The sequence below is a fragment of the Manis javanica genome, chromosome 5 (assembly GCF_040802235.1).
Source record: "Manis javanica isolate MJ-LG chromosome 5, MJ_LKY, whole genome shotgun sequence".
Classification (NCBI taxonomy): Eukaryota; Metazoa; Chordata; class Mammalia; order Pholidota; family Manidae; genus Manis; species Manis javanica.
In genome coordinates this window covers 69,690,208-69,716,417 of record NC_133160.1, presented here as the reverse complement: position 1 = coordinate 69,716,417, position 26,210 = coordinate 69,690,208, and the positions used below count along the sequence as shown (strand labels likewise).

At 36.5% G+C, this 26,210-nt stretch overlaps 2 protein-coding genes across 4 annotated transcripts in view; one reads left to right on the top strand and one right to left on the bottom strand.

The window, feature by feature from the left end:
* FGF2 (fibroblast growth factor 2) overlaps positions 1-1,127 on the top strand; it is a 66,927-nt gene extending 65,800 nt beyond the window's left edge. Inside the window, exon 3 of the mRNA XM_073237072.1 lies at positions 838-1,127. Within this exon, the coding sequence (XP_073093173.1) occupies positions 838-1,023 (186 nt within the window). The 3' untranslated portion in view covers positions 1,024-1,127. The remainder of the gene's footprint in view (positions 1-837) is intronic.
* On the bottom strand, positions 810-26,210 carry NUDT6 (nudix hydrolase 6). 3 transcript variants are annotated; one of them, XM_036997936.2, is made up of 5 exons: positions 26,082-26,210; positions 21,475-21,678; positions 17,499-17,554; positions 6,026-6,080; positions 810-1,879 (listed from the first exon to the last, which is right to left on the bottom strand). In XM_036997936.2, the coding sequence occupies exons 4-5, from the start codon at positions 6,069-6,071 to the stop codon at positions 1,482-1,484; spliced, it is 444 nt and encodes a 147-aa protein (XP_036853831.1). In that variant the 5' UTR covers positions 6,072-6,080; positions 17,499-17,554; positions 21,475-21,678; positions 26,082-26,210; the 3' UTR covers positions 810-1,481. The 3 variants fall into 3 exon arrangements, with proteins under 3 accessions (XP_036853831.1, XP_017525290.2, XP_036853833.1); XM_017669801.3 differs by lacking the exon at positions 26,082-26,210 and adding an exon at positions 25,500-25,875; XM_036997938.2 differs by lacking the exons at positions 21,475-21,678; positions 26,082-26,210 and adding an exon at positions 9,934-9,982 and having other exon boundaries at positions 17,499-17,524.

The window sequence follows — 26,210 nt, the reverse complement described above, 5'->3', positions numbered from 1 at the left end:
AACAGGCAGAGTAGTTTCCTCTCCCAGAAGGAGACTGCCAGAAATCAATACAGTCTACATTATTTATTCCTTGTTATCTCTTAACACTTTGAGAATGCTCATCATATATAATCACCATACAGTTTTTTGGCATTATGTACAGCTATTTACTATAAACTGTCTTTTTATGCACTAGAAGTGTTGGTCACTAGAAAAAAATGGTTATAATTTAAGGAATTAATTCTGTTTCTGTGAGTAAATTATTAACAAAGCCCTTCTCCTTAATGGGAAGATTATCCCTTGGTTACCCTTCTAACATTTGTTTCACTGGAACCCAGATAAAAGTAAACACATGACCCCTGATTGGTGACCTGCCTCTGGACTGGGAGGATTATGGGTAAATCATAGATAGCTAACTGGAAGCCATAGCTTTGGGTCTCCCTAAATGTAGTGTGCCTCTTGTTACTGGTACCCTATGTAAACTGCTCGAGGTCATGGGATATTTCAAACCTGAGGTAGTGTGGTTCCTATACATCTGTGTGTTCTTGCTGCCCAGCATGTGCCCTGTCCCTGGCGGGAGCACTGGAGAGTAATTCTTGGACTTCTCTTCCAAAGAGATGTGCTTGGAGCTGTCTCACTGATGGGCTGTGTTCCTGTCCTGCATCCTTTTGCAGAGCTGGCTTGTGTCAGTTTTGGCCTCTTGAGTCTTGACTTCTTGAGTCTTGCTAGTTTGATTGTCCTGCCGAACCTACGAGCACTGTTGCTGGGTGAGCAGAGCGGGAGGTGTACTGTCATAAATATTTAATAGGAAAAGCATAATTAACAACAACTACCACTAATTCTTCCTTTATTTTTCAGAAATGTGTTACAGATGAGTGTTTCTTTTTTGAACGATTGGAATCTAATAACTACAACACTTACCGGTCAAGGAAATATTCCAGTTGGTATGTGGCACTGAAACGAACTGGGCAATATAAACTTGGACCCAAAACAGGACCTGGGCAGAAAGCTATACTTTTTCTTCCAATGTCTGCTAAGAGCTGATCTTAATGGCAGCATTTGATCTCATTTCACATGAAAGAAGAGGTGTATTTTAGGAATTTGTTAAAAAAAAATGTGTATAGCTATCTATTCAGTTTGGATAAATGGTCAGATAACCTTTTATCTAAGAGCAAAATATTTAACCATTGTATTAGTAAAGAAAACCAACAAAAATTCCTGGAAAATATATAGACTTCCACCTTTTATATATCATTTGCCTTTATCCAGTGAAGCTTACTTAGAGCTATAACTGTTTTCGTACTTTTACTTCATTTGAGAAGAGGTTTTTAGAATGTGCACACTTACAACACATGAGTTTTCTTCAGGAAATCATTCACATTAGAATAATTAAAGTCAGATATTTAGTTAACCCAAAATGTCTACTACTTATCATAATAAGGCACACATTAATCTACATGTGCAATTTACTTAAATTTTTTTCTCAATATGGAAATATGACTTTAATACATTCCTGTCATAGTTTTGTAATTGTCTGGCAGCTTCTTATGATAGAGTTTGTAAAACAAGCCTGTGTAAATTGCCGGGAGTTCATCCATAGTCAGATCAATCTTGTCAAATCCTTCTCTGTACCCATAGAGCAGCAGCCTAGCAACTCTGCTGGTGATGGGAGTTGCATCTTCAGTCTTGACCAGGTCACTGAGATCCATCCACTCACATCTTAAGCATTCTTGCTGGCAAAAATTGATGGTGAATGAGTATGGCTTTAAGCGGCAGACAATATACATGTCTGACTTCCCGAAAGCTCCGGGGTTGGTGTGCTGCTGCCGAACACTCAGGAGGGACTTGAATTCTGATTTTATACCTGTCTCCTCAAAAACTTCTCGAACGGCTGTGTCTCCTACATAAAAGAAAGATACACAAATCAATAAGTATCACATTTTTAGAAATTTAGTCATCAAAGATCTTCAGATAAAGTGGCATTATCTAAAGGTTCAAAAGCAAAAGTTCATCCTGAGGGAGTAAAGTTTCAATATAAACTTTCTGCCTACTGGACATTGTGAAATATCAGAGTATTTTCACCACTGTACATCTAAGTAGCTTTTGAAATACTGAATATTTCTTTGGCTCCTACTTATAGGCTTACCCAACTGTATATTTTTGGGGTCACATATTTTTAACTTCTGCCTGCTCTATTTCCCAAAGATGAAAACATAGGTTGTCAAGCTACTTAATATTCTTGCATATTTCATTATTTTTCTGTTCCTGATCATCCATTAAAAGTGCCTAAATTTATACTTATCGTATTGAGAAAAAGTGATCCATTCTTTCTCACAGAAGTCTGTAGAAGTGAGGAGTGTATTCAGCTATGTCTGGATTCAGCTCTCTGCTTGTGATCTCGGTGGGACTGTCAAGCCAACTAAGTCACACAGCAGATTCCTTTTTAACCATGTTGTGACCTCCACTAGTTATCCTGTCAGTAGAATCTCACTAGGATAAATGTTTGGTATTTCTGACACCAAAATGCTGCAGTCATTTCATCAGAAGTTTTCAAAAATCTTGTGATATACAGAATTTTATAATACAAAGTTTTCACATTTTATAAGGTTGACTTGTCAAAAGTATGCAAATTTCTGGGGCACGATTTTTATTGCCAGTAATCTATTTTTGTGGCTGCTTTTTCTAAATATCCAGATGAACTCCCTAAATGAGCATTCTCTAATTTTGTGATACTGTCATTGTCTCTCAAAGTGTTTATGGGAAGACCTTTAAAAAGCTGCCTTTCTTGCCCAGTTGTTAGCAAGTTTCACAACTGCTAAGGCATAGATTTTTGTTCAGATACCTTTGATGCCTGTTTTCTTATTTGTCAAATAGCAAATTATATTTGCCTTCTGAGTAGTCCTCCTGGTGAAGAATAGGCAGTGAAGAAGTCAGGGAACATGTCTCACTTCTTATGTGCTCTGACTATAGGCTGTCTTAATTAATTCCCTGGATATGCTTGTGTTTTTTTCCTAAAAAAAAAAATCAATGTCTGAAGTATGCACAGGAAGAGTAAAGTGTTCTAAAATATAAGACATTTGTCTGCTACTTTTGATTTATATGCTGACTTCCCTTATAGTTGAGATTTGCCATGGAGTAAACATGGTTAGGAATTTCATTTTTAAACTAAAATGATAAAAGAAGAATTTATGTTAAGAAAAGGAAAACTTTAATGATAAACAATTTTCAGTCTGGCATACAATACATGTTTGTTACGGAATTTGTTAAAGATTGTGGCACTAGTTTAAAATTTTTCATGTCATTTGCTGATCTCATTTAACTATTGTTCAAATGTTTAATTCTTTGAAAACTAACCATGGGGGTTCCTGTTTAGCTCTTAACACCTCTAATCCAGAGTTTAGATTCTGAGTCTAGCCTGCCAATCTGTCACGGAAGCACAGGATGGGCTAGTGAGCGAATCTGCCCTGCTCAGCAGTCACCATAGCACTGGATTCAAAGCCAGTCCTGCCTGGGTAGCTTGATAATTTGAATCTGCATGTCTTTGACTAGACTAAATATTGAATGGGCAAATAAGTGCTTCTGTATCTGGGGTATGAGAGACCCCTTCCACCTCAAGATGGAAACCTTTTCCCCAAGGCTTTCCCCATGAATTTAAATTTAACCTAGACAAAGTGCTTTATTCTGTTGCACCTTTACTATTTTAATGTACTGTAAGCTAAACTGAAATAACTAACTGTTTTATAGGTTGAAGAAGATAGAAAAAGCCAAAAGACTTTGTTTTTATTTTTGCTGATTGAGAGATGTTTAAATATGTGCTAGTGTTTTGTTTAGTTACAGGACAATTATGGAGTTGATATTTGTTATTTCTATTTTTAATATTTAACAATAGGATTAGGTTGAAATAAAAGAATAGAAAAAATTGTGCACAATGTGGGTTTTCCTGGTGTTTCCCTTCAACGCTGGTGCACTGATGAGCTCTGATCAGACCTGCTGCTTTATAGTCCTTTGGCTATGCAGGGAATTCTCTTCCTGTCAGTGGTAATGTTATTCTTTTTTAGGTAAGGCACTTACTCCATTTTTAATCTCCTAGATAGATATCTTTGTACTCTTAGGGTATTACATTAAGGCAGAATTGCATTCTGTTTTGTATATATCCCTCTTAATTGTTTTTAAGCACTATGGACAACAGTGCTTCATTTACCTAGTATCATCAAAAAGTGAAGGACTCTAAACAAGTGTGTTCCCTAGTTAACTAGTTACTACTTAGGTGCCAAGATGAATGCACATTTGTGATGGCAGTATTCCTAAAGTATATTACACACTTTCCTAAACACAGGGTTTAAAGAAAATATTTTTTAAAAATTGTTAGGTGATATGGTTTCATCATTAAGAATAATCTATTGTTCTACTATGTTAAAATACAGAAATGCCCTCATACAGACATAGTCCTTCAGACCTCTAGTGTCAGTTGTCATTTCTGGCTGCTTTCAGGATTTTATCAGGTCTAAGACCAAGCTTTAATTTATGCTATTACTAGGTAGTATGATGAGTGCCAGTTGTTGTTTTATTCTTAATTCCACATGATTGAGGCATACATATATGGTCTCTGGAAAGGTGGGTTGTTGTGACAACCACAGATACTTAGAAAAAACCAAAGCAGTGAACTTCTAATTATCTGAACTTGAAGGGTTTTGGAGTTGCTCAAACTCCAAATTATACATATTTGGCTAAGAAATGTGTTTATTTATTTACATTTAAATATAAGTATATCTGAAATTCAGAAGGTCCACTCAAATGAAAAGAATTAGTTGATTTCAGAAGGCAAGATTCAGAAGAGGAAGATACACAAACCTCCTGTAGACTGCTTTTTGCCCAATATGGATTGGATAAGGATGGAAGACACAAACTTAGTTTACATGCTCTCATACACCATGTAAGGTTAGTGTGAGATCGTTAGGTGTTCTACAATAAATGGCCTTTTTCAGCTCTCACACCACTACAAAATACTCTCTTATTTCAACAGAAGACCTAGCAAAATCTAACCAAAGGACAGTGAGTACCTAAAAAGCAAAATTTGCTGTAGATGTGTCTGAATGTACATAAATTTACTCATGAGTTGTTAGAAGTTGGCTATGTACTGTAGAGCATTTAAATCTGTATAACATTAAAATAAACCAAATTTTAGGTATATATATATTTCAAAATAAAATATTCAAAGATCATTTGGGAAATTGTCTTCGTATAAATGTTGGCTAAAAAAGAATAGGAGGCCTACATATTGAGGAAAGAGTCATGGAGAAATAATAGTGGTACCAGATGAGTCATCTATTGATTATGATGTGGACAGCATTTGGCCCAGAGGTGTAAAGACTAGGTAGAAAAACTGAAGTTTCTATTCTTTAATCTATTTCCTATAAAATCAGTGACATAAAGAGCTTTAGCTTATTTCATATTTTCCTGTCTTAAGTATTGAGCTCAATAAGTTGTTATCTCTCACTTGAGACTTTTTCTTATGAGACATTTTACTATGTTTTGGCTTCCTGACCATTCAACATAAATAGCAGATAGAATTTCAATAAGGAGAAGAATTATGTCATCACTGTGCCAGAACTTGCTTTATGAATAATACTTATTTCAAAGTTCATTTAAAAGTTAGTATTCACTGTGTGATGAAAGGTCAAGAATTTGTGTTTTCTCATAATTTAATTCCAACAATTCAGTTATATCCAAAATAGCCTTTAATGCTAAACTTTACTGATATATGTCAAAGTTTCTCATTTTCAAAATAATTGAAAGCAGTCCTAAACAGAATACCTGGTGTGCTTCTAGTGGTATTATTTATACTAATACAGTAAGTTGTAGTGTTAGAAGTTTAGCTGCTAATTTTACATCAGCCCTGAAGTAACTGCTCTGAAATTTTCTGACTTAGTCTGAACTAGTTAGAAAATTTAAAATCTTAAATTCCCACCCAGCTCTAGAGCAAGAAAATGAACACACAAATTTCCCCAACATTTTTAAACCAATTAAAAATGTGTAACATACACACCGATATCTTCTCCAGGCTCTGACAGGCCTCCTGGAAACTTCCACATATTTTTCAACTGAAATAGAAAGTCAGAAAATAAAAAGTTAACATAGCTTTTTAATACTAACACACACATGGGTCACTCCAAAAAATATACCCATAATTGGCCAAGGTGGTTGGGAATTTATTTTTTGGTAACTGCATGCAAATTTTTTTCAGCTTCTTTCCTTACTCCTCCCTTTGTCCTTTTTAGGGGAAACTGATGACTTATTTTTTTCTTCAGGAAACAGAAGTATTTTGTTTGGTTAATGTGATAAATTCTGTGTGAATGAAACAATAGAGGGAAACATCTACTGAATTTGTGTAATTTAAAAAATTTTGCTGCTAGTTAACTATTAACAAATAGAAGAATTTAACAAATGCTGCTATAAATAAGTAGAAAATACAGTATAAATTTAATCACTAAAATATGCTATTTTTATTTTTCACATTTATTTTCTGTATTGTGTGTCTAATTAGGTATATTAATCTTAAGATTTCTCTTGATCTGTGTGTTAATGATTCTATGTAAAAATGTAACTGCTTTTCATGGATAGTATGAATAAAATTGATTAAATACGTGTTTTTTTGTTTACCATTTCTTCTTTTGTTGGGGAGGGGCAGGTGGAAAAATCTGATCCGGAGTGGGGATAAATATGGAAAAAATGATTAAAAATAAGTATGAAATGGCCTGGGGCAATATTCTTATGGCCAACATGGTTACTTTTTCCCATTAGAGTTCTGTTGTATCTGCCCATCACCATAATATAAACTGAAGGAAGACTGAGAAATTATGACATACTTACTAAGTCTGCAGCTGAGAGCCCGTATATCTTATGCACTTCATTCATAAAATGAGTTTATGGACATTCAGTGGTGTGCTTTGTGACCCACTCATTTCCGGAAGGAGTTCTTCTTAAAAGAATGTGTCATTTCCCAAGTATGCTAGGTTGGAGACCAGTGGCATGGTTCCCAGAGTTTCCACAGACTGTTGATTATGTGAGTACAGAATTCAGACTTTCCACCCTTTCGTGTCTGGCTCAGACGTGAGATTAATGTATAAAGAATATTATGTTTTATTTATGTAGTAATATATATCTAAGTTTATATCTCCACTAATGCACTATCTTTGGAGTTCTATTTTGAAATGGTGTCAGAAGCTATGTTTCTACAGAAACTATGCAATCTTTTGTCTGATGAGATATTGGACTATATCCACAAATTCTATTTTTAACAAAAAAAATACTGTAACAGGGTAGACAAATGCTTCTGAACCAAAACAATAAAAGTAAGCTTTTAAAAATCTTTACCTAGACTTAACTATAAACAATGGGAGATTGATTGCTAATTAAAAATTGGAGATATGAACTTATTAGAAGGGGGAAAATGATAGAAGGATTAAAAACAGTTCACCAAAATTGATTTTGATTATTTAATAAACATTAGGTATGAAATGATTAATTATGTTTTCATGCTGGTGAATAGTTTGTAATTATTTTCTGGCACCACTTAGGTTTAAAAAGCTTATTTAAAAAAAAGCTTCCTCCTTCCCTCAAAAAGCTTGAGTCTGCAATTACTTGAAAGTGGTAGGCAGAGAGACCTATGCTATGCGGTTTGTAAAACCTGGGTAATGTTGTAGATAGGATCAGTGGAGAGATGAGGGTGCCTTCTCATTTTTTTAAAATTAAAAATACTTTAACTGGGTTTAGCAGTATAATTAATGATAATAAAACAGTAGATAATATATATTGAATGTCCACTGTGTTCCACACTATGCTACATGTTCTTATAAGATGTACACACACTTAAACTTTATGGTAACTCCATAAGGGACTATGATTGTTCCTATTTTAGGAGTGAGGGCATAAAAAGTTTAATAACTTCCCTGGGGTGATAAGAGTTAAAATCCAGGCAGTCTGATTCTAACCATCTTCTAAGAAATTAAAATTATTTGCTATCTTTCGCTAACCCTTAACTACTTTTTTATTTATCTTTTGATTTTTTTTTTTTTTAGAACTCATTGGGCCATTCCATGTAAAACCAACCAGAATCTGTGTCTTAGACTTGACATTCCTCCAGGACTTGTAAATCTGAACCAAAATCTAGTTTCATGTCAAATGTTTTTGTTATCTACCTGTTGCTTGTGAGTTCCCTATCTAGAATCTTCTGATTGGCATGCGATTCATTACTTTGCTAGTGATTTACTATTATTCTATCTTTCCAGAATGTTGTTTTATGAGGGAAAAAATTTACTGAAAAAGGGATAAGGATAGGCTTTGACTACTTAGCCTCTTGGACTTTCTTACCTGTTTTCATCTTTGTTCTCCCTTTCTATAAAAGAAGACAAAACATCTCTATGCTTCAAGTGTAAAATTCTGTGATCCTTTTCCTAATTTTAACAAAGGAACTTTACACTCTCCTCTTAAAGAAATACTCTTCTTATATGTTCTCATGCCTTGCTGCCTGTTGGATGCTACTCAACATTCACAAACGTGACCTCAACCTGCCTTGAGTAGGTCAGGTTTACTTCCTTAAGCATATCTGATTTTTACGTACCATAAAGGTGATGTATTTTTTAACTCTAGAAATGTGATGACAAATTTTTCCTATACATTTGCCACTTATAAATCTGGTCTTGTGTGTGTATATATGTGTGTGTGTTTGTAGAAATAGAAAATAGAAGACAGGTGTAGATGATATAGGATATCACCCTGGAACCTTCTTTCCTCAGGGTTAGGAACGGCTAGTCTAAGAAACAGGCATTTTGCATATCAACAAAGGGTAAGTATAATTTTTTAATGCATTTTTCAGAGAACAGAATGTGAGATATTTTCTCAAAGCAATTTCAGGTTTAATAGTATTGTTTCTTTTAAAACCTGTCCTGAAGATAAACTAGTTTATTTTAGGATTTCTACAATGGGTCAATAGACAGGATTCATTTTCTGATCCTTCTTCTCACTATATTTCCAACTACACAGCCATCTTCTGTATTTTGTAGGCAGATAATTAGCCCAGGGGCCTTCCCTGGGCATGGCTGCTGAAATCTTAAGTAGGAGTCTGTGTGAACAGAATCGCCAAAAGACTCTAAATTTCTTTCAGCCATATCTCAAGAACCTAGAACAAGGGCACAGACTTGCTAGCCTTGTCCTTTTGGTTCTCTTGTATTATTTGCTCTCTGTGTCCTTCCCTTACTCCAATTTGATCAGATGTTAAAATTTGATTATTTTTTATTTTTACTGTTCCATATTCTAGTCTTTAATGCTACTGTTCTCACTTTTCAGAATTTAGAGCCACTGTACTTAGATCAGTCTCCTTAGCTAAAGTATTATCACTGTCACCAATGAAATAGAAGCTACCATAAGATGTTTTCATATATTTGTTCATTCACCCAACAAATATTTATTGAGTGCTCAGTGCAGGACGTACAAAAATTAATGTGCAATATGGCAAGCCCAGTCATTCTCTTTCTCCCTGTACCAGTGTATTTTTCCTTATAAGTCACCACCTTGTATAATGTTTATTCTTTGTTTATTGTATTTCTCCAATTCATTTCTAATAATGGAAAGCTTCCCCTCATGAATTAATAAGGTGGCATTCTGACTTACAAGTTCATCTCCTGTTACTTTGAACTAATCTTCAGTAATGGGAAAAACTTTAACTTTTATAAGACCAACTGCCAGATTGTACAGGCTCCTGAAAAGTTCAGCCACCTCAGGAAGCCAAAAACAAAAGCATTTTTATTCTATTTTGTTTCTTTGGATCTTATAAAAACTCTACAAATAGATCATCATCCTAGGTTTAGCCAAGAACTGATCATTATTCTTTATCTCATTCACTTATTTATCCTCCTTTTGCATATTTCCTTTTTTTTTTTTACACTCTCTTTTTACCTGTTTTTTAGGCCACCAAATGGGTACTGCCTAACATCTCTGCTGGCACCTGAATGGAAGGAAATTGTAAACCTCAGTAATACACTGTGGCATCTGTACTCTGTATTAAAACAAAAAACTACCTTCCTAAAAACAACCACATTCAAGTGAAGTCTTTATATCTTATGTAATACACTTTAAGTCACTGGTATTCACATACTGACTCCATCAGATATAAGTTTTTATTTTCATTTGCTTTGTTCAGTGAAAGAATTCCTTTACAGGCTTAATTTTTGATTCAGCCAACTACTAGTTGTATAATATTGAATAAGTCATTGCATCTTTTCTAAACTAAAAAATGTAGATAATAAATAAGAATTTTTGTGAAAGTACTTTATGTCAATCATCATTATTTGATTATCTAATTTTATTTCCATTAAATAAAAAGCAAAACATGATGGAATTAAAGTAAATTTTTTGCCTGAAAACGTCAACCAGGATGATGAGGAATGAATGCAGTAACAGAAAAAACAAGTGACTTAGTAAATGGTCAAAAGTTAGCAATGTTTGGTCATGATTTTTAAGGCTCGAGGCTGTAGCAGAGCTGGTGCTGCTACTTTACTTGGGTTTTTCATCCTCTCCAGACACTGTGTTCCAAGAGCCATCAAATAGACTGTCTAGGAAGCTATCGATGGTTAATTACTCACAAGTACCCCCAGCCTAAATGTATGACCTTTTTAATGACTATCTAAAGGCTGGTACAAAGACACTGGTAGGGGAGGGGCATGTAAACTCCCAACTTACAACTTTTTAAGTAAATGTTATAGGATGAATTCGGTAATTCCAAACAACACCAGTGTAGCTAGGTCTCTGAAGTTTTGGTTTAGTCGTTAAGTCTTGCATCTCTGTTTCTTGACTACTTCAGATAAAACAAACATTACAGAAAATACTAGCGACCACTTCTCTAAAACATAGATGAATAAAACTAGAAAAGTGTTGAATGTAACCTTGATTAACTGAGAATTCATAAAAGTTTAAGTGTTTTTACACTGGAATTTAGGCAAATTTAGTATATGTAGTTTTGACTAATGCCCCATTAAAAAAATATAGCTCAATTCAAATCTTCCTTTTCAATTGTGGTAATACAGATTGCTCTGGAAATTTGATTTCTGGAAATTGAACCTCTTAAACCATTTGTCTTGGCAGGTTTTGTAAGGGGAAAAAAACCACCCCTAAACATCATCCTGTCTAGATTTGGAGTAAGACAGTTCAGCCATAGCTGCCAGGGATGCTCCTTTTCTTTTTCAGACTGTATCCAGTTGTTGACATTATTAGACCTACGTTTATTTTCTATGAATTTCCATGTTTTAATAAATAAACATTTACATAAATAGATCCTGATTCAGTAGATCAACCAACCCTGAAAATCTGTTTAGAGTGGGAGCAATCATGTCAGTCTGGCTACCTGAATTTCAGTCTCTGTTAAAGTCCTTAATGAAATTTTGGCAAAGTCATTTCCAAAACAGTGTTCTATTTAAAAATCTTAACAGTTTACCCTTTTCATTACAAAATACCAAAGTGGCTCAAACTAAATTCTATCTGGTATCTTGTCTTAGGTGTACATAAGTATACAGATAAAATTACAGTAGATCCTTGAACAACGTGGGTTTGAATTGTGTGACTCTGCTTATAAGGATTTTTTTTCCATATATATATTGGGAAATTTTTTGGAAACTTGTGACAATTGGAAAAAACTCACAAACTATATAGCGTGGAAATACTAAAAAAATTAAGAAAAAGGTATACCATGAATCCATAAAATATATGTAGATACCAGTTTTACCATTACAATAAAATACAAATCTGATATAAAATGTATCAAAACTTATGCATACAAACTTACTGTACATGGTACTCTTCAGGTGAGAGATGTAAACAGAGATGCAGTACTCAGTCATAACTACACAAAGTTAACTGTAGTATATACTGTAATAATTTCATAGCCACCTCCTGTTGCTATTGTGATGAGCTCAGATATTGTATCCCTGTAAAACTCCATGTGATGCTAATCATTTCTGTGTGAGCAGCTCATCTCTCCAGTAAATTGTGTACTGAAGTAAAAAATGATCTTGTGGTCCTCACATGTTCACCATGTTTATTTTAGTACAATACCATAAACCTTGAATAAAACCATGGGACCCATAAAAGTACCATTATTGATGCTGTAAGTGCTCCTAAGAAGCAGAGAAAAGTTGTAACATTATATGAAATGAAGAAGTTGAATTGCTGGTACGTACCACAGATTTATGTTTACAGCTGTGGTTGCATCGTTTCAAGAAAAAATGAAGCTGGCATAAGGACCAGTAAAAGAAGAAAATTTGTGAAGCCATCAATGCAGCTGTGCCAGCAAGTGGACAGACCTTGCATTTTTCAAAATATCTCTTTATCTAATATTAAAAGTGCAGCTTTTATGTGGGTGCACGATTGCTATAAGAAAGGCTTGCCTATAGACTATAATGATTCAAGAAAAAGCAAAGTCATTATATATGAAAACTTGAAGCCTAAGGAAAGTGAAGGATCTAAAGCTGGAGAATTTAATGCCAACAGAGGATAGTTTGATAATTTTAGAAGTTTGCCTTAAAAAATGTCATGACATGATAACAGATGCAGCAGCTTCGGGGCACTGAGCAGCAGCAGATGAGTTCCCAGATGCCATTAAGAAAATCACTGAGGAGAAAGAGTATCTGCCTGAACAGGTTTTTAATACACATGCAAGTTCCCTATTCTGGAAAAAAAAAAACCCACAAAAGATACTAATAAGGAAGAGAAGCAAGTGCCAGTATTTAAGGCGGGAGGGGATGTGCTAACTCTACTGGCCCTTATCTATAAAGCTGCTAATTCCCAAGACTTGAAGGGAAATGATGAATTCCAGGTGCCGCTACTTTGACTGTATAAGAAGCAGCCTGGATGAGAACCCTTTTCCTGGATTGGTTCCATTGATGCTTTGTCCCTGAAGTGAGAAAGTACTTTACCAGTAAGGGACTACCTTTAAAGTTCTTTTGATAATGGACAATGCCCCTGTCCACCCAGAACCTCATAAATTCAGCATGGAAGGTGTCAAAGTGGTCTACTTGCCCCTAAACACAGCATCTCTAATTCAGCCTCTAGATCGAGGGGGTGGGGGCAATAACATTTAAGGCTCATTACACGTATTCTATAGAAAGGATTACTGATGGTATGAAGAGAACCCCAATAGAACATTGTGAAAATCTGGATCACACCACTGAAGATGCTGCCATCGCTGTTATGGAAAAAGCCATGGAAGCCATCAAGCCTGAAACAATAAATTCCTCCTGGAGTAAACTGTCCAGATGTACAAGACTTCATAGGGTTTACGACAGAGCCAATCATGAGAGCATAAAAGAGATTGTGGATATGGCAAAAAAGGCACAGTGAGAGGGATGAAGGTGAGGGCTTCCGGAGCAGTGCTGCATGATGAGGAAGAGGGAGGGAGAAGCAGCAGGGCCAGAACACACTGACTGTAGATAATCTGGCAAAAGGGTTCTGGTTATTTAACATGTTTTTGACTTCTTTTATGACATGGAACCTTCTATGATATGGATACTGAAACTAAAGCAAATGGTAGAAGAAGGATTTGTGCTACACAGAAATATTTTTAAAGAAATATTTTAATTTCTCAAAAAATTCGGACAGGAGTCATGTAAAGTTCCACCAGTGTGCCTGCCTCCCCTGCCTCTCCTTCCACTCCTCCACCCCTGCCACCCCTGAGGCAGCAGGACCAGCCCCCTTCCTCCCCCTCAGCCCACTCAGAGGAGGACAGTGAGGACGAACACCTTTATGATGATCCCCTTCCACTTAATGGACAGTGAATAATCATTGTGCGGGGCACTTAATAAATTTTATCTGTTGTGTGTATGTGTGACTATCTTTGTGTAAAAGTCTAATAATTATATGGGAAGAACTGTAAGATTTTTGTGTCATCACCACTCCTTAACTATTCATTGTGTAGAAAACTGCGTGCAAGACTTGTACGGAAGTGGATATCCTGTCCTTACATAGGCATAAGGTGGGTGATATTTAATGTAAAATTAAAATTGTGTTAATTTTCCTACCATTTTATAACATTGCTTTCAAAGAATTACATTATCGAACAGGATGCCTCTCCATAATTTCTCAGCCTATCATCACAGGTAAGTGGTTTTTTAAAAATGTGTAATAATGTTTTTCACACTATATTACGAGTTATGAATGTAATAATGTATGCCATAAAATATTTTAATGATTCATTCACTAATGTACAGGCTAGGATGAAGCAATCATATTGCCATTTCTTTGTTATCACTTCATGAATTGTTATACCTGTAAATAAATATGAATTTCTTTTTCACATTAGCCTTTCATTTTTGATGTCTAGTGTTAGTAATCATATTAACATCTAAAGTGTTTTGCATCATATAAGACAGTATCAGCATAGGTACTGACAGAAAATTCATCTTATAAATAGACAACGTAAACTTACAGTATCAGTAAATAGAGTACCAGAAATGTGTTTTCTCTTACGATTTTCTTAACATTTTCTTTTCTCTAGCTTATTTTATTATAAGAATATATAATACATGTCACATAAAAATATTTATCAACTGTTTTATGTTACTGGTAAAGTTGCTAGTCAATAGTGGGCTATTAGAGGTTAAGTTTTTAGGAGTCAAAAGTTTTCAATTGTGTGAGGTTCCATGGATTTTCTACTGTACAGGGTTCAGTGCCCCTAGCTCCGCGTTGTTCAGGAGTCAAATGTATTGCAGTATTTCACTGACCACTGAGTCTAACTCCTTAATATTACAAACGGGGGAACTTCAGTTCCCAGAGCCTCAGAGATTTGCCCAGTCATAGACTGACTTAGTGGCAGGGCCAAATCTTAGAACCCAGGTGTCTGATCCAGTTGTGTATCTACAACTTCTTATGTCTGTAGAGCCCAGAAAGAATTAAAAGAATTTTGGTGAGACTGCTTCTTCATTAAATGCAAGAAAAAGATAGTAAAAGGAATTTATTAAAAGCAAAATCTTTACTAATATTCCTTTAGAAGTAACTTTTACCTACCAAGGTATAATTTTTTTTCAAATGTAGCAAAATAAACTAATGCTATTAAATTAACAATTTATATTACTTGTATATATGTTATTTGTCAATAATGTTTGGGCATATCATCTGCCTGCTATTTTGCAGGGAGCTGTAATACCCACTTTGAGACTAAGCAATTTAATTTAACAAAATCCTAAATATGTTTTCTCAGATCCTGGATACTCAGTACTCATAATATGCAAGTCCCTTTGGCCTAAGGGTAGTAAGACCTGAATGACAAAATACTGATGACTACAGGAACTTTTGTTTTGTAGGCTTGTATCGGATAAGCAAGGGACCAGCTGGTGTCCCTCACAATTTCTTACTGTGTAGGGAAGTAGTTGTTTATCTTTGAAATCCTTCCTTCATGCTTGGAATTGAGTGGGGAGAGAACTGGGTCTTACCACTCTCATATGAAATGAGTTATTTGGGGCTTTGGCTGACTTTTTTCTTTTTTTTAAGATTACAGACTCTGAAGTCAGATTGGCTGGATTACAATCTTGGTTCCACTACATTGTCTAAGTAGTGTTGGGCTAGTTCCTTAGCCTTCTGTGCCTCAGTTTTTTCATCTTTTAAATGAGGACTAAAAACCTTGTAAGTTGTTGTGAGGATTAAAATGGCTACTTAATGTGAAGTACTCATGTCTTCAAGTACAGACATCCACTGAACTTATTCTCTATATCTTTTCTGAAAAACTAATTTGTGATATATATGCATACATATAAAGTTGCTCAGTTAAATAGGAAAGAGAGATCAAAAGTAGATGACTTTACCAGGAACCTAAGCTCAGAACAGCTGTCAATAGTCCTTGACTGGTCAAAGAAGCAGATGCTGATAATAATTTGTCTTTGAACTGTCAGACACACACACATATACATACACAGAAGTAAAAAACTAGAACATTAAAGAATCAGAGGTATATTCCTCAATTATAACTATATTCTACTCTACGTGATATGTTTGTATGCCAAAATGGAGTATGCTCACCTAATTAACGAGTTATTCCTTCCCAGCAGTGACTCAGGCACAGAACAGCGGACTCATGTCTGGAGGCACTGTCAAATGCTGGCTTTGGTTACTAGGCACAACATTTGGCACATAACTGAAGCTTAATATGTTCTCAAACAACAAGTTTCAAACTTTCCTATTAAAAATCACACATATATGCACACTCCATGAAGTGCACTAGGCAAATGGCTCTCTGAGTGTTTCTTACATTCCTAATGTGTATCAGAGAAGTCCTCATGTCCCAGTAGTTTACTTCAAAAAATGGTGAAGTGACTCAGATCCAGAAATATGAAGAACGTAGATTATGATTCCATTATTATCTTCATGTTTCAACTCCTCCAACCTCTTTGGGTGGCTTAAACAGTTTTTCATCCTCTCCAGGATGTGTGTTACTCTTCCTATTTTGCAACTACTTCATCCCTAATTGTCAACTACTTATACACATGATGCCTAAAATTAACCTCAGTATACTTTTCATCTGTTTTTAGAACATGGTGTAATGTTTCATTATGCACCTATTTTTATTGGGGTGGCACTGTGGTTTGCCCCCAAAATGATAGTATTAAGAGATGGCACCTTTGGGAGGTGCTTATGTGATGAGAGTCGGCCTCCATGGATGGAAACAGTGCTCTTATCAAAGAGATTCCAGATTTCCCTCATCCCTTCTTATGTGAGGACAGCGGGGGGAGCTAGACATCCCCAAACCAGGAAGTAGCACCTCACCAGATACTGAATCCACCTGTGCCTTGATCTTGGCCTTCCCCTCCAGAACTGTGAGAAATAAATGTTTAAGCCACCTAATATATGATATTGTTGTGACAGCAGCCTGAACTGACTGAAACACTACATCAGTCCCTTTCTGAACTCTGTGCCTTTTTATATGTAATTCTAATTTTCTCATTCTGTTTTTCTACATGTGCCCCCCTCCCCCGCCCTTTTTTTTTTGGCCTGGTAAGCTCCTACTCATTCTTTAAGACCCATTTTAAATGTCACCTCTGGGAAGTCCAGGGGCTTTTTAAGGCAAAGTTAACTGTTACCATCTGTTGTATGACTGCTTTTCCAGATAGTAAGTGCAGGATATCAAGGATACTGTCTTAGTAGTCTTTGTATTCTCATGTAGGAACTCAGTGTTGAATGAATGAATATCTTGGTAGTCTGTTAGAAACACAGTTGCCTTTTCAGTTAAATACAGCTATTTATAGTTTTCCTGTACCCATACATAATAAATAGCAAGTAACATGGAGGTTACCCTGACATTTTCAAGTTCTGCTTAAGTATTTTTTGGATTAAATAAATATCCAAATGATCCATAACTGTTTAGAAATGACTTTAAAAATATCTTTCTGTAATTCCTTGAGCATATCAAAATCTCTACATTTTATTTTTCTCTAGAGAGAATTGAACATTTAAAAAGCAATTCAAGAGCAGAAGCTACTTACTTTGTTTCTATCTTGTACAACCAGTATTTTTCTAGTATTTTCATCAAATACAGCTCCTGTAAGGGGGAAAAATAAAAGATAATTGAGAAATACTAATTTCATTCACCTTAGACTCCTCCCATACCATTATCTGTGGTCATCAAAATCCTACCCATCCTTGAAAGCCTGGTTCAAATACTACCTTATCCATGAAGACCTGTAACATCTCTCCAGCATGAAACTGGTTACTCAATTATCAGGTTCTTTTAACAAATAGAGTACCAATGATGGTTCTGGCATATACGAACTTGTAGGATAATCATCTGTATAAGCTGCTTCTCTAGATCATCTATCCCTAATTGGTACACAGTTAAATAAAGTAATCTTTTATAGCACTTACTTTAGTGTCTAGAAAATTTTAAGTGCCTAAAATATTTGTTGGATAAATGGATTGCCTTTTTCATTCTCATTATTCTTAAATCATTATGTATAGAACATTAGTTGTGGCCCCTGACAATCCAAATCTTAAATATTCATTTTAGGACCTCCCAGAAGCCACTTAAATTTTTTAATGACATATGTATACAACTTTGTAATATACTAATATGTTGCTTTGACATACTTCTTTATCTTATATATGTTTTAAGTTCTAGTCCCCTTCTTTTACTTACTCATTCATTGTACACACCGCTCAGCACACTAAGCATTTTGCTAGATGTTAGGTAAATAAATAAATAAATAAGGTTTTGGATTTTTTTTTCACTCTTTGGGCAATCCTGGGTCAAAAATATAAATGACACTTTAACATTTTTATTGGGTTCCTTGAAATGGTATGATTTAAAAATATTTGTATTTATATAACAGGAAAATATTGTTATTTTCTATATACTTACCCATTCTTCCAATATTGAAGAATCTTATCCAAATTCTCTCTATATATATATTAATTGAGTTTCTGTTATGTGTTTGGCACTTTTTTAGGTACTAGGGATATAGGGGTGAACAAAACAAAATTCCCTCTTCTTAGGGGCTCATATTCTGGTGTGTGAGGAGGAAAGAAGCAAATGAACAAAAAATATACAGAACATGAGAAGGTGATAAATGCTATGTAGAGATAAAATATAGAGGGGGATAGGTATGTGTAACACAAGACAGAATAATTTCCTCTGAAATGAAAACACTTTAAAGCAAAAGGAAAACCACTAAGATATAATTAACATTCATGTTGGCTACTATTAGAAAGTAAACTATAATCTAATTGGACTTTACAAGGAATAGAATGCCAAAGAAATGCCAAGGAAATCTACTCTTAAATTGTAATAATTTGTGATTACTTGAATATTTCCCTAATGAATTCACAATAAACATGAGCATTCAAAACCAGCACCACTAACGCACAACGTGAGCGACCCCTGGTGGTCACAAAATAAATCCAAAGAGATCAGTAATTAAGTCGAGGTTATTATATTATTATGATTAATCAGGTACTGTGCTAAGTGCTTTATGTGCATAATTTCAGGTATTTCTCACAATAATTCTGTGAGTAGTATCATTTTGAACGCTGAAATTCACACAGCCCTAAAATTGACAGACTGCCTGGATTCCAAGCAGGCAGTCTCCTGACTGTAGCACTGCCCGTTCAGCACACTGTAATTGTGTCCTCGGCTCACTGATGTTTCCACTTGAAGTGTATCTATCTATTCAGAAAATATTTACTGAACACCTACTTTAGGCCAGACACTATCTTTAGTCTAAGGACACAGTGGTGAACAAGACAGATAAAATACCTGTCTTCAAGGAGTTTATATTATTGTGGGGGAAATTAAGTACATGATAAAATTTCAGATCATGGTGTTATAAAGAAAAACAGCTGAGTAAAGGTACAAAAGATAATAGGATTGGCTTATGGGAGGGCTATATTTTAGACAGGAAGGTCAGGAGGTTTTCTGAGAAAGAGGTGTTTGAGCAGAAACTTAAGGTCTTAAAGAGCTAGATAAAAAAAGCCCTGGGGAAAAGCACTGCAGAAAGAGGAGCCAGTAAATTTAGAGGTTATGAGGCAGACACAGCTTGCTATGTTTCAAGAGTACTAAGAAAGCCATGGTTCAATCCATCCCAGTGCAGGGGAGGAAAGATTTTTTTCCCTCTATCCACTTATGTTCTGTGTCTGAGGTCTGTGGATTAAATGGACAGAAGACAGATTACGGAGAAAAAGTATAAGCATTTTATTTGATAATATTTTCTGGAGGGCTTCATAGAAAGAAGTGACAAATGCCCCCAAAAGGGACAGACCCAGGGGCTTATATATATTTTAACAAATAATAAATTGTGGAGACATGACAAAAAAAAAATGGGGTTGAGATAGGGGAGGTAAACTGTGAGAAAGTGACTAGGAAATATATGGGGGAAATTAATGGAATATAAGTGTTGTTTTAATAAGGTCTGTTTGTACAGATCACCTCAGTGTCAACTTTGTCTTTGATAATAAGAATGTTCTCCTTGGTATAAGAAATGTATGTCCTGCTGTTAGGTAGAAGGGGAGGCAGAAAGTCCTTCCTGCATCTGCTGTTTCTCAGTTGTCTTCAGCTCAAAATAATCAATATGCCAAGGTGACATATTTTGGGGTGGTATGTTCTGATCTCCCTCCCAGCCTCACCTAACCTTCTGTACCTTACAAGAACAAATGTCAACTATTTTCTCTCCACTTTTAGAAACTATATATCTTTCCAAAACAATTTCATACTTTCTTGTCCCCACCTACCTAACAGCCATTTCAAGTCCTTGTTACTCTTCAAGACTCCTCAAATTCCAGTGCTCTCATTCCCTAAACTCCTACGGCATATCTTAACTATTACAAAACATAGTACTTAGTCATAAATCTTTAATAAGACACTCTTTCCGCATGTATTACCAATTCTGTAGTAATAACTGGAAACTAAAAGTCTGTACCTTTGAATTGATAATTATCTGTATGACCTTCTACTGACATGTGAGGCTGTCATCAAATTATCAAGTAGTCTTTTGAAGTAGAGCTGAATGGAAAGTTTTCAGTATCTCTACTTGCTATGGGGGAGTGAGAGTATGGACAGAGAAAACATTATACTTCCTGAATAACTCCTTTAAAAGACCTCAAAGGTGCAAACTACCATTAGGAACTCTTGTAAATTATACAAAGGCAAATAAAATGATTACTAATATGCATTAATACTTTCATTCATTTTAAGTCATAAGGATTCCTTACTATTTAAATTTTTCTGGAAATCCAGGAATTTTCTAACCCTGGTTCTCAAAAAGGAGGTCTTGAGACCAGAGTTGACATTTGTAACAGCACGGAATTAATAGAAATGCAAATTCTCAGCCTCCACCCCACACCAACTAAATCAGAAACTCCTGGGGGTGGGGCCCAGGAGGCGTTTAAACAACACTCCGGATGATTTTGCTGCACTCTACGATTTGAGAACCCGTCTTAACCTAGAGCAAGTCCTCTCTCATGATGATGTCTCTGGAGCTAATCAGTGACTTCAGAACTCTATATTTGTTATGCTTTTAAAATAATTTTCTGGCATAATAACTTAATGCAAATGTCTTTAAAAAGTAGCGTTCAATTCATTGAAAAACTGGTTTGCTTTAAATTCAACCTCAAAGTTACCTTTCATTTCACAAATTCACATAATTAGCACCAATACATTTTACCATAATGAATTGCTTTCCCTGACCCCAATTTAGTGTTTTTATTTGAGTAGTGACGTTCAAATACCTGTTTAAAACATGTTCAAACACATCCTCTGGAAAACTAAACACTAACCTTGTTTGTTCTTTGTGCTGCCCTCTGCTGGTTCAACAGACAAACTTCACCCATTTAAACCACCAAATAGTTCAAGGACGATTATCATTTAATCCAATGAGTCATTCCACTTGAATAAACTATTGTTGAACTAAAAGAAGAAATTGAGTGAACCCCTAAAAAGTCAATTCGGACAACCATCCGTTTGAAACTGACCTGCAACTCCTACTTGATGTGTAGCATATCCTGGTAACCTGCTGGGCCCTTCTCCCAGCCACAGTGTCAGGGTGGAGGAATCTGATTCTGCATGATGAAAGCCGAAGCCAAGAGAAGCGGCAGGGGCAATGAATCGGCTTTGGAGAATGGGAACGTGGAGCCATACCGCGATTCTACCTTCTGATCGCCATTGCTGTATTGCAGCTAAAATGTAGAAGAAGATAAAAATCTGTAAGTTCTTTCCAGTGAGAGGAGTGAAATAAAAACTCACCTCGGCATGTCACCTCCTCCAGGAAGCCATCTTTAAGCATCCACTTCCCTTTCTAGTTAGCAGTCTGGTGGAGAGGGGATCCCAAAATATCCTGCTCACATCAACAGCACAGGAACTACCATTCTTATTGTAATTACTACTTAGTCTATATTATTTTTCAACCAGACTGAATTCCTTGAGAATAGAGACAGTATGTTCATCTTACCTGACACAATGCTTGGCACATAAGTGCACAATAGTTGTAGAATGAAAAACATACCGATTTAAACAAAATACATCATTTTAATGCTGTTTCTCTTAACATCCTTGGTTTTAATCTTTATAAAGGACTAATTGGTTTCTATTTACTCTTAAGAGTCTGTTATAATTTTTTTTTGGTTTATAAATCTCAAGGTGGTTAAAAATAAACTTGTTTTTAAATAATGTATGCTAGTTCTAGAAAATTTAGAAAATAAAGTATAATGAAGAAATCAAACTTCACATTTAAATGTTTTAAATGTTGACATGGCCCATGAATATAATTTGGAAGTGACATACAATATATAATTTACAGCATTTTTTTTAGTACATATAATATTGTAAACATTTTGCTATATCATTAACAGTTTTAATGAACATGAATTTTTAATGACTGCATAGTTTGCCTCATATATGTATACCATAAACTACGTAACCAACCACCTACTCTTGGACATTTAGATTGTTTCTACTTTTTCTGTTATAAATAATTCCAGGATGAACATAAAGAGATTTTTCTCTTTGACCTCTTCAAATTCTTTTACTTTATTACTTAAGATTGAGCCAGGGGAAAAAGATACTAACATTTATTTGCCTCTACTAAGTTCCAGACACTTTACATATATTATCTCATTAAGTTCTCAGAACCATGAAAGGCAGGCATTACTCCTAATTCATGGATGCAGAAATTAATAACTTCACAGACTTAGAGAACTTTTCAGATCATTTTCTCCATCCATCATCTTACTTAACTTTTAGAATAGCCCTGTAGTGTGTGTGTTTGTGTGTGTTGGGAAGGTTTAATTATTTAATGATTAAATTCCCTTCCCTTCTCTGCAGTTAAGTGCCTCCCTATTAAGGACCATGTTTATGTTCTCTACCTCTTTGAAAGCCATGTGCCTGACACATTGACAGACACATGGGAGCCTTTAATAAAAACTTGATTTGGGGCTATGGGGTCAGGCACCTCTCACCTTGCTTTTTCTCTAATTAAATCTTTCAAAAATTGACATAGAATCATAGTGAAATGGACAAATCTTAAGTGTACATTTGATGAGTTTTGACATATGTGTACTCCTGTGTAACTCACACTTCAGTCAAGGTTGTAGAACATTTTTATGACCCCAGAACATTCCCATGTCCTTTTCCCCAGTCATTCTAATTAAATGAAAAGTTTAAGTTCCAAAAGTATAGTCATTTGCTTACTGTTATTATCTTTACACTCTTCTCACTTGCAGAATCCATCCACACTTAATGATTCAGTTAAGATCTATACAAGGATGCTTGCTGAGCTGTAACTGTGCTGAACGCTGAAATTTTCTGCTGTCCACCTGCTTTCAGATATTTCTGAAGGTTCCACCTCAAACCTCACACTGTTCAAAATTGATTCATACACCATCTACCCCTTACTAGTTTCATTTATAGGCTCATTTCTGGCACTAATGCTAGAAGCCTTATAATCACTTTTAATTCATTCCTCTTTTTTTCTCATAAACTTTCAATGTTTTCCTCCTTTCCTCATTCCCTCAGCTCAAATACATCCCTCAAATTCTGCTCATACACCACCTCTCTGACAAGTATCTTTCCAAATCACTGCTCATGAGCTCTCCATATGTGAACTTAAGTACTATTATGTGTACAATTGACCAGAACTCATTACACATTGCCCAATGATATTGTTACCTATTTTTCTAACCCTAATTAATGTTTTATGCATTTGCAATCCTCCAGGTTAACATTGGGGCTGAATTCATATTCATTAAATGACTGGCTTGCCTAAAGGCACACAGCTAGCCAGTGGCAAAGACCAGAACCAGGGTTATTTCCCCACTGATGCAGATGTACCATATGTGAGGCTAACCATGGTACCTGTTTATCCAGCTAACTATAGTTATCGTTAACAACAGGAACACTAAAAGATTTCATGTGTAAATATGCATAGCAATTACTGCTAATACATTATACATAGTAAGTCCAATTTATTTGAAAAGACTTAGATTTCTGTCAAGTGTTCTCAAATTGTTTTTCTTTATAAGCAATACCATTCAGTTTTGTTTGACTACATAACAGAACTAGCAGTAGCTCGAGGCAGCAAAGGTGGAGCCAGGGGAAGTTAATCTTTCCATGCCTCAGTACCATCACCTTTAAAATGGAGATAATACTATCTACCTTACAGAATTGTTAGGATTAAATGAATTAATATTTGTAAAGTTCTTAAAACAGTGTCTAGCACTTAATACGTGGAAGAGAATGTTTTATTAAAAATCGAGTAAAATGAATGTCTTACTTAAAAATATGGTATTTCAGAATTTATAAATTAGTTGTGTATAATACATCGATTACCACATCTATCCCATGAAGTAAATAGGGCTGTCATTACTCATATAAGCAATCTAAGAGGCAAATATTTTCAGTGGTGGTTTGTGTAATGCCTGCCTAAGCATGTGGCAGAACCTGGGGCTTAAAACCTGGATATGTGACTCCAAACCCAATCTCCTTTCTGCTTTGCCTTGATGACTGATGTAGTGCTTTGATCACTGACAAGTGACAAGTGTGTGCATAAATACTTGTCTCTACACACACATACGTACATATATAGGAGGTGGACCTTGATTTGATTCTCCTACTCGTGATCGTGTTGGAGTCAGCAATTACAAGTAGGAGAGAAAATGAGGTGAAGATGTAAGTAGTTCGGGAATGAGGATGATTAAAGAATGAAATAACTAGCTCAATTATATTTACATAGATGCTCACTTGCCATATTACTCAATAGGATAAACATGATTTGAGATTTACTGTTAAAGTGGGAGGATCTTTCCATGGCTCAGTTCCTTGCTATACCTTCTGTTCAATCCAAGCTCACTTTCTTATCATTGTACTCAAGGTTCAAAGAGAGTGGAGAATTTTCTTTTTGAAGACTGAAACCACCGCCCACCCTCCCTGGTTAATAACGACTTGTTGCTCTGTAAGTAGAAGCAAACTCCAGTTCTTGACGCGCCAGCTCCTGACCAGATTTGTGTACAAAGATGACCACTTGGAACCTTTCTGGTCCATGCGTTGCCCACTACCTGTGTTAGAATGTGAGGGAGTTTTGTCTTGGGCAAAGTCCTCGGCACAACTAAGGCTCAGTAAATGGTAGTAGACAATAATGTAATAACATTAAACATTGTGCGTTAAACATGGCAGAAACCGTGGTAAGTACTTCATACGTATTATCTATCTTAACCCTCAGCAATCCGACGCGCTTAACCGGCTTCAGGGATGTGGAAGTTGCAAAGGTCACGAACTAGAAAGTGGACCAGAAACCAGGGCTGGCGATCCCAAAAGTCTGGGATAGTCCGCCTTTCACCCAACCGCCTTAGACACCTCCCAGCGAAAAGGGGGAAACGGGCGTCCTTTCCCCTTCCCTCTGGGCTCGGGACTTGACTAGAGTACAGCGTGACTCGCGGGAGGGGGCCGCGGTTACTTCATAGGAACGGCGCAGGAGCCGGGAGGCCCTTCGTCGCGTCACACTTGCCCTGCAAGCCCCTCTGGAAGGTGGCGGCGTCCAGGCGGTCTACCGCAGCGAGCCGCGCCAGGCGCACCGAGACGCCTCCGAATCGGTCTAACTCGCCCCGCAGCTCCTCCGCTCCAGCGGGGGGTTCCCGCGCGCAGCCCGGGCCGCCCGAGGCCCCGCAGCGCCCCGCCGAGAGCTTCGCGCGGCCGGCTCGGGCCAGCATGGAGCGCCAGTAGCCCCCGCTCGGATGCGGCGGCATGTCCGCGCCGGTTGGCACCCCACCCGCTGGGTCCCCAGGCATTCCCTCAGCGCCTTGGGGCGGAGGTTACTACCGTAAATTTTGTAAGCGTGGCACCCAACCCTTCTCAGAGATGAGCTGGTGATGCCATTTTGCCGCGCTATACCGAGCATACCGCAAAGTCCGGTCTCCTAGCTACTTCCAGGAACTTGCCTGGCTCCAGGAAATCCGGGAGGAACTTTGCCACCACTCCCCCACCTCCCCGGTTAATTCAACAGACGTTAGTTCAGGCATGAGGAAGGCGAGCGGAGACACGGAAAGTCTTTCAGGATCTATATAATCTAAACGATGGTTCTGCCACTTACAACGTCTTCCTTTGCAGAAATCAGGCCTTCATCCACTTCCTCAAAGACGGGGCGTTTAAAGGCGCTCGTTCGCCCTCTCCCACAGCTCTCTACTCGGAGAACTGCGGCGCAGGGCGGGGCCTCGCTAAC

Bases quoted from the DNA above. Each gene is read 5' to 3' on its own strand.
- NUDT6 (XM_017669801.3), bottom strand. From the start codon at position 25,779: ATGCCTGGGGACCCAGCGGGTGGGGTGCCAACCGGCGCGGACATGCCG. The intron at 21,679-25,499 runs GCAAGTGTGACG...TCTACATTTTAG, and splicing joins CTTCCAGAGGGGCTTGCAGG to CTGCAATACAGCAATGGCGA. The intron at 17,555-21,474 runs GTCAGTTTCAAA...TCCCCCTTACAG, and splicing joins ACATCAAGTAGGAGTTGCAG to GAGCTGTATTTGATGAAAAT.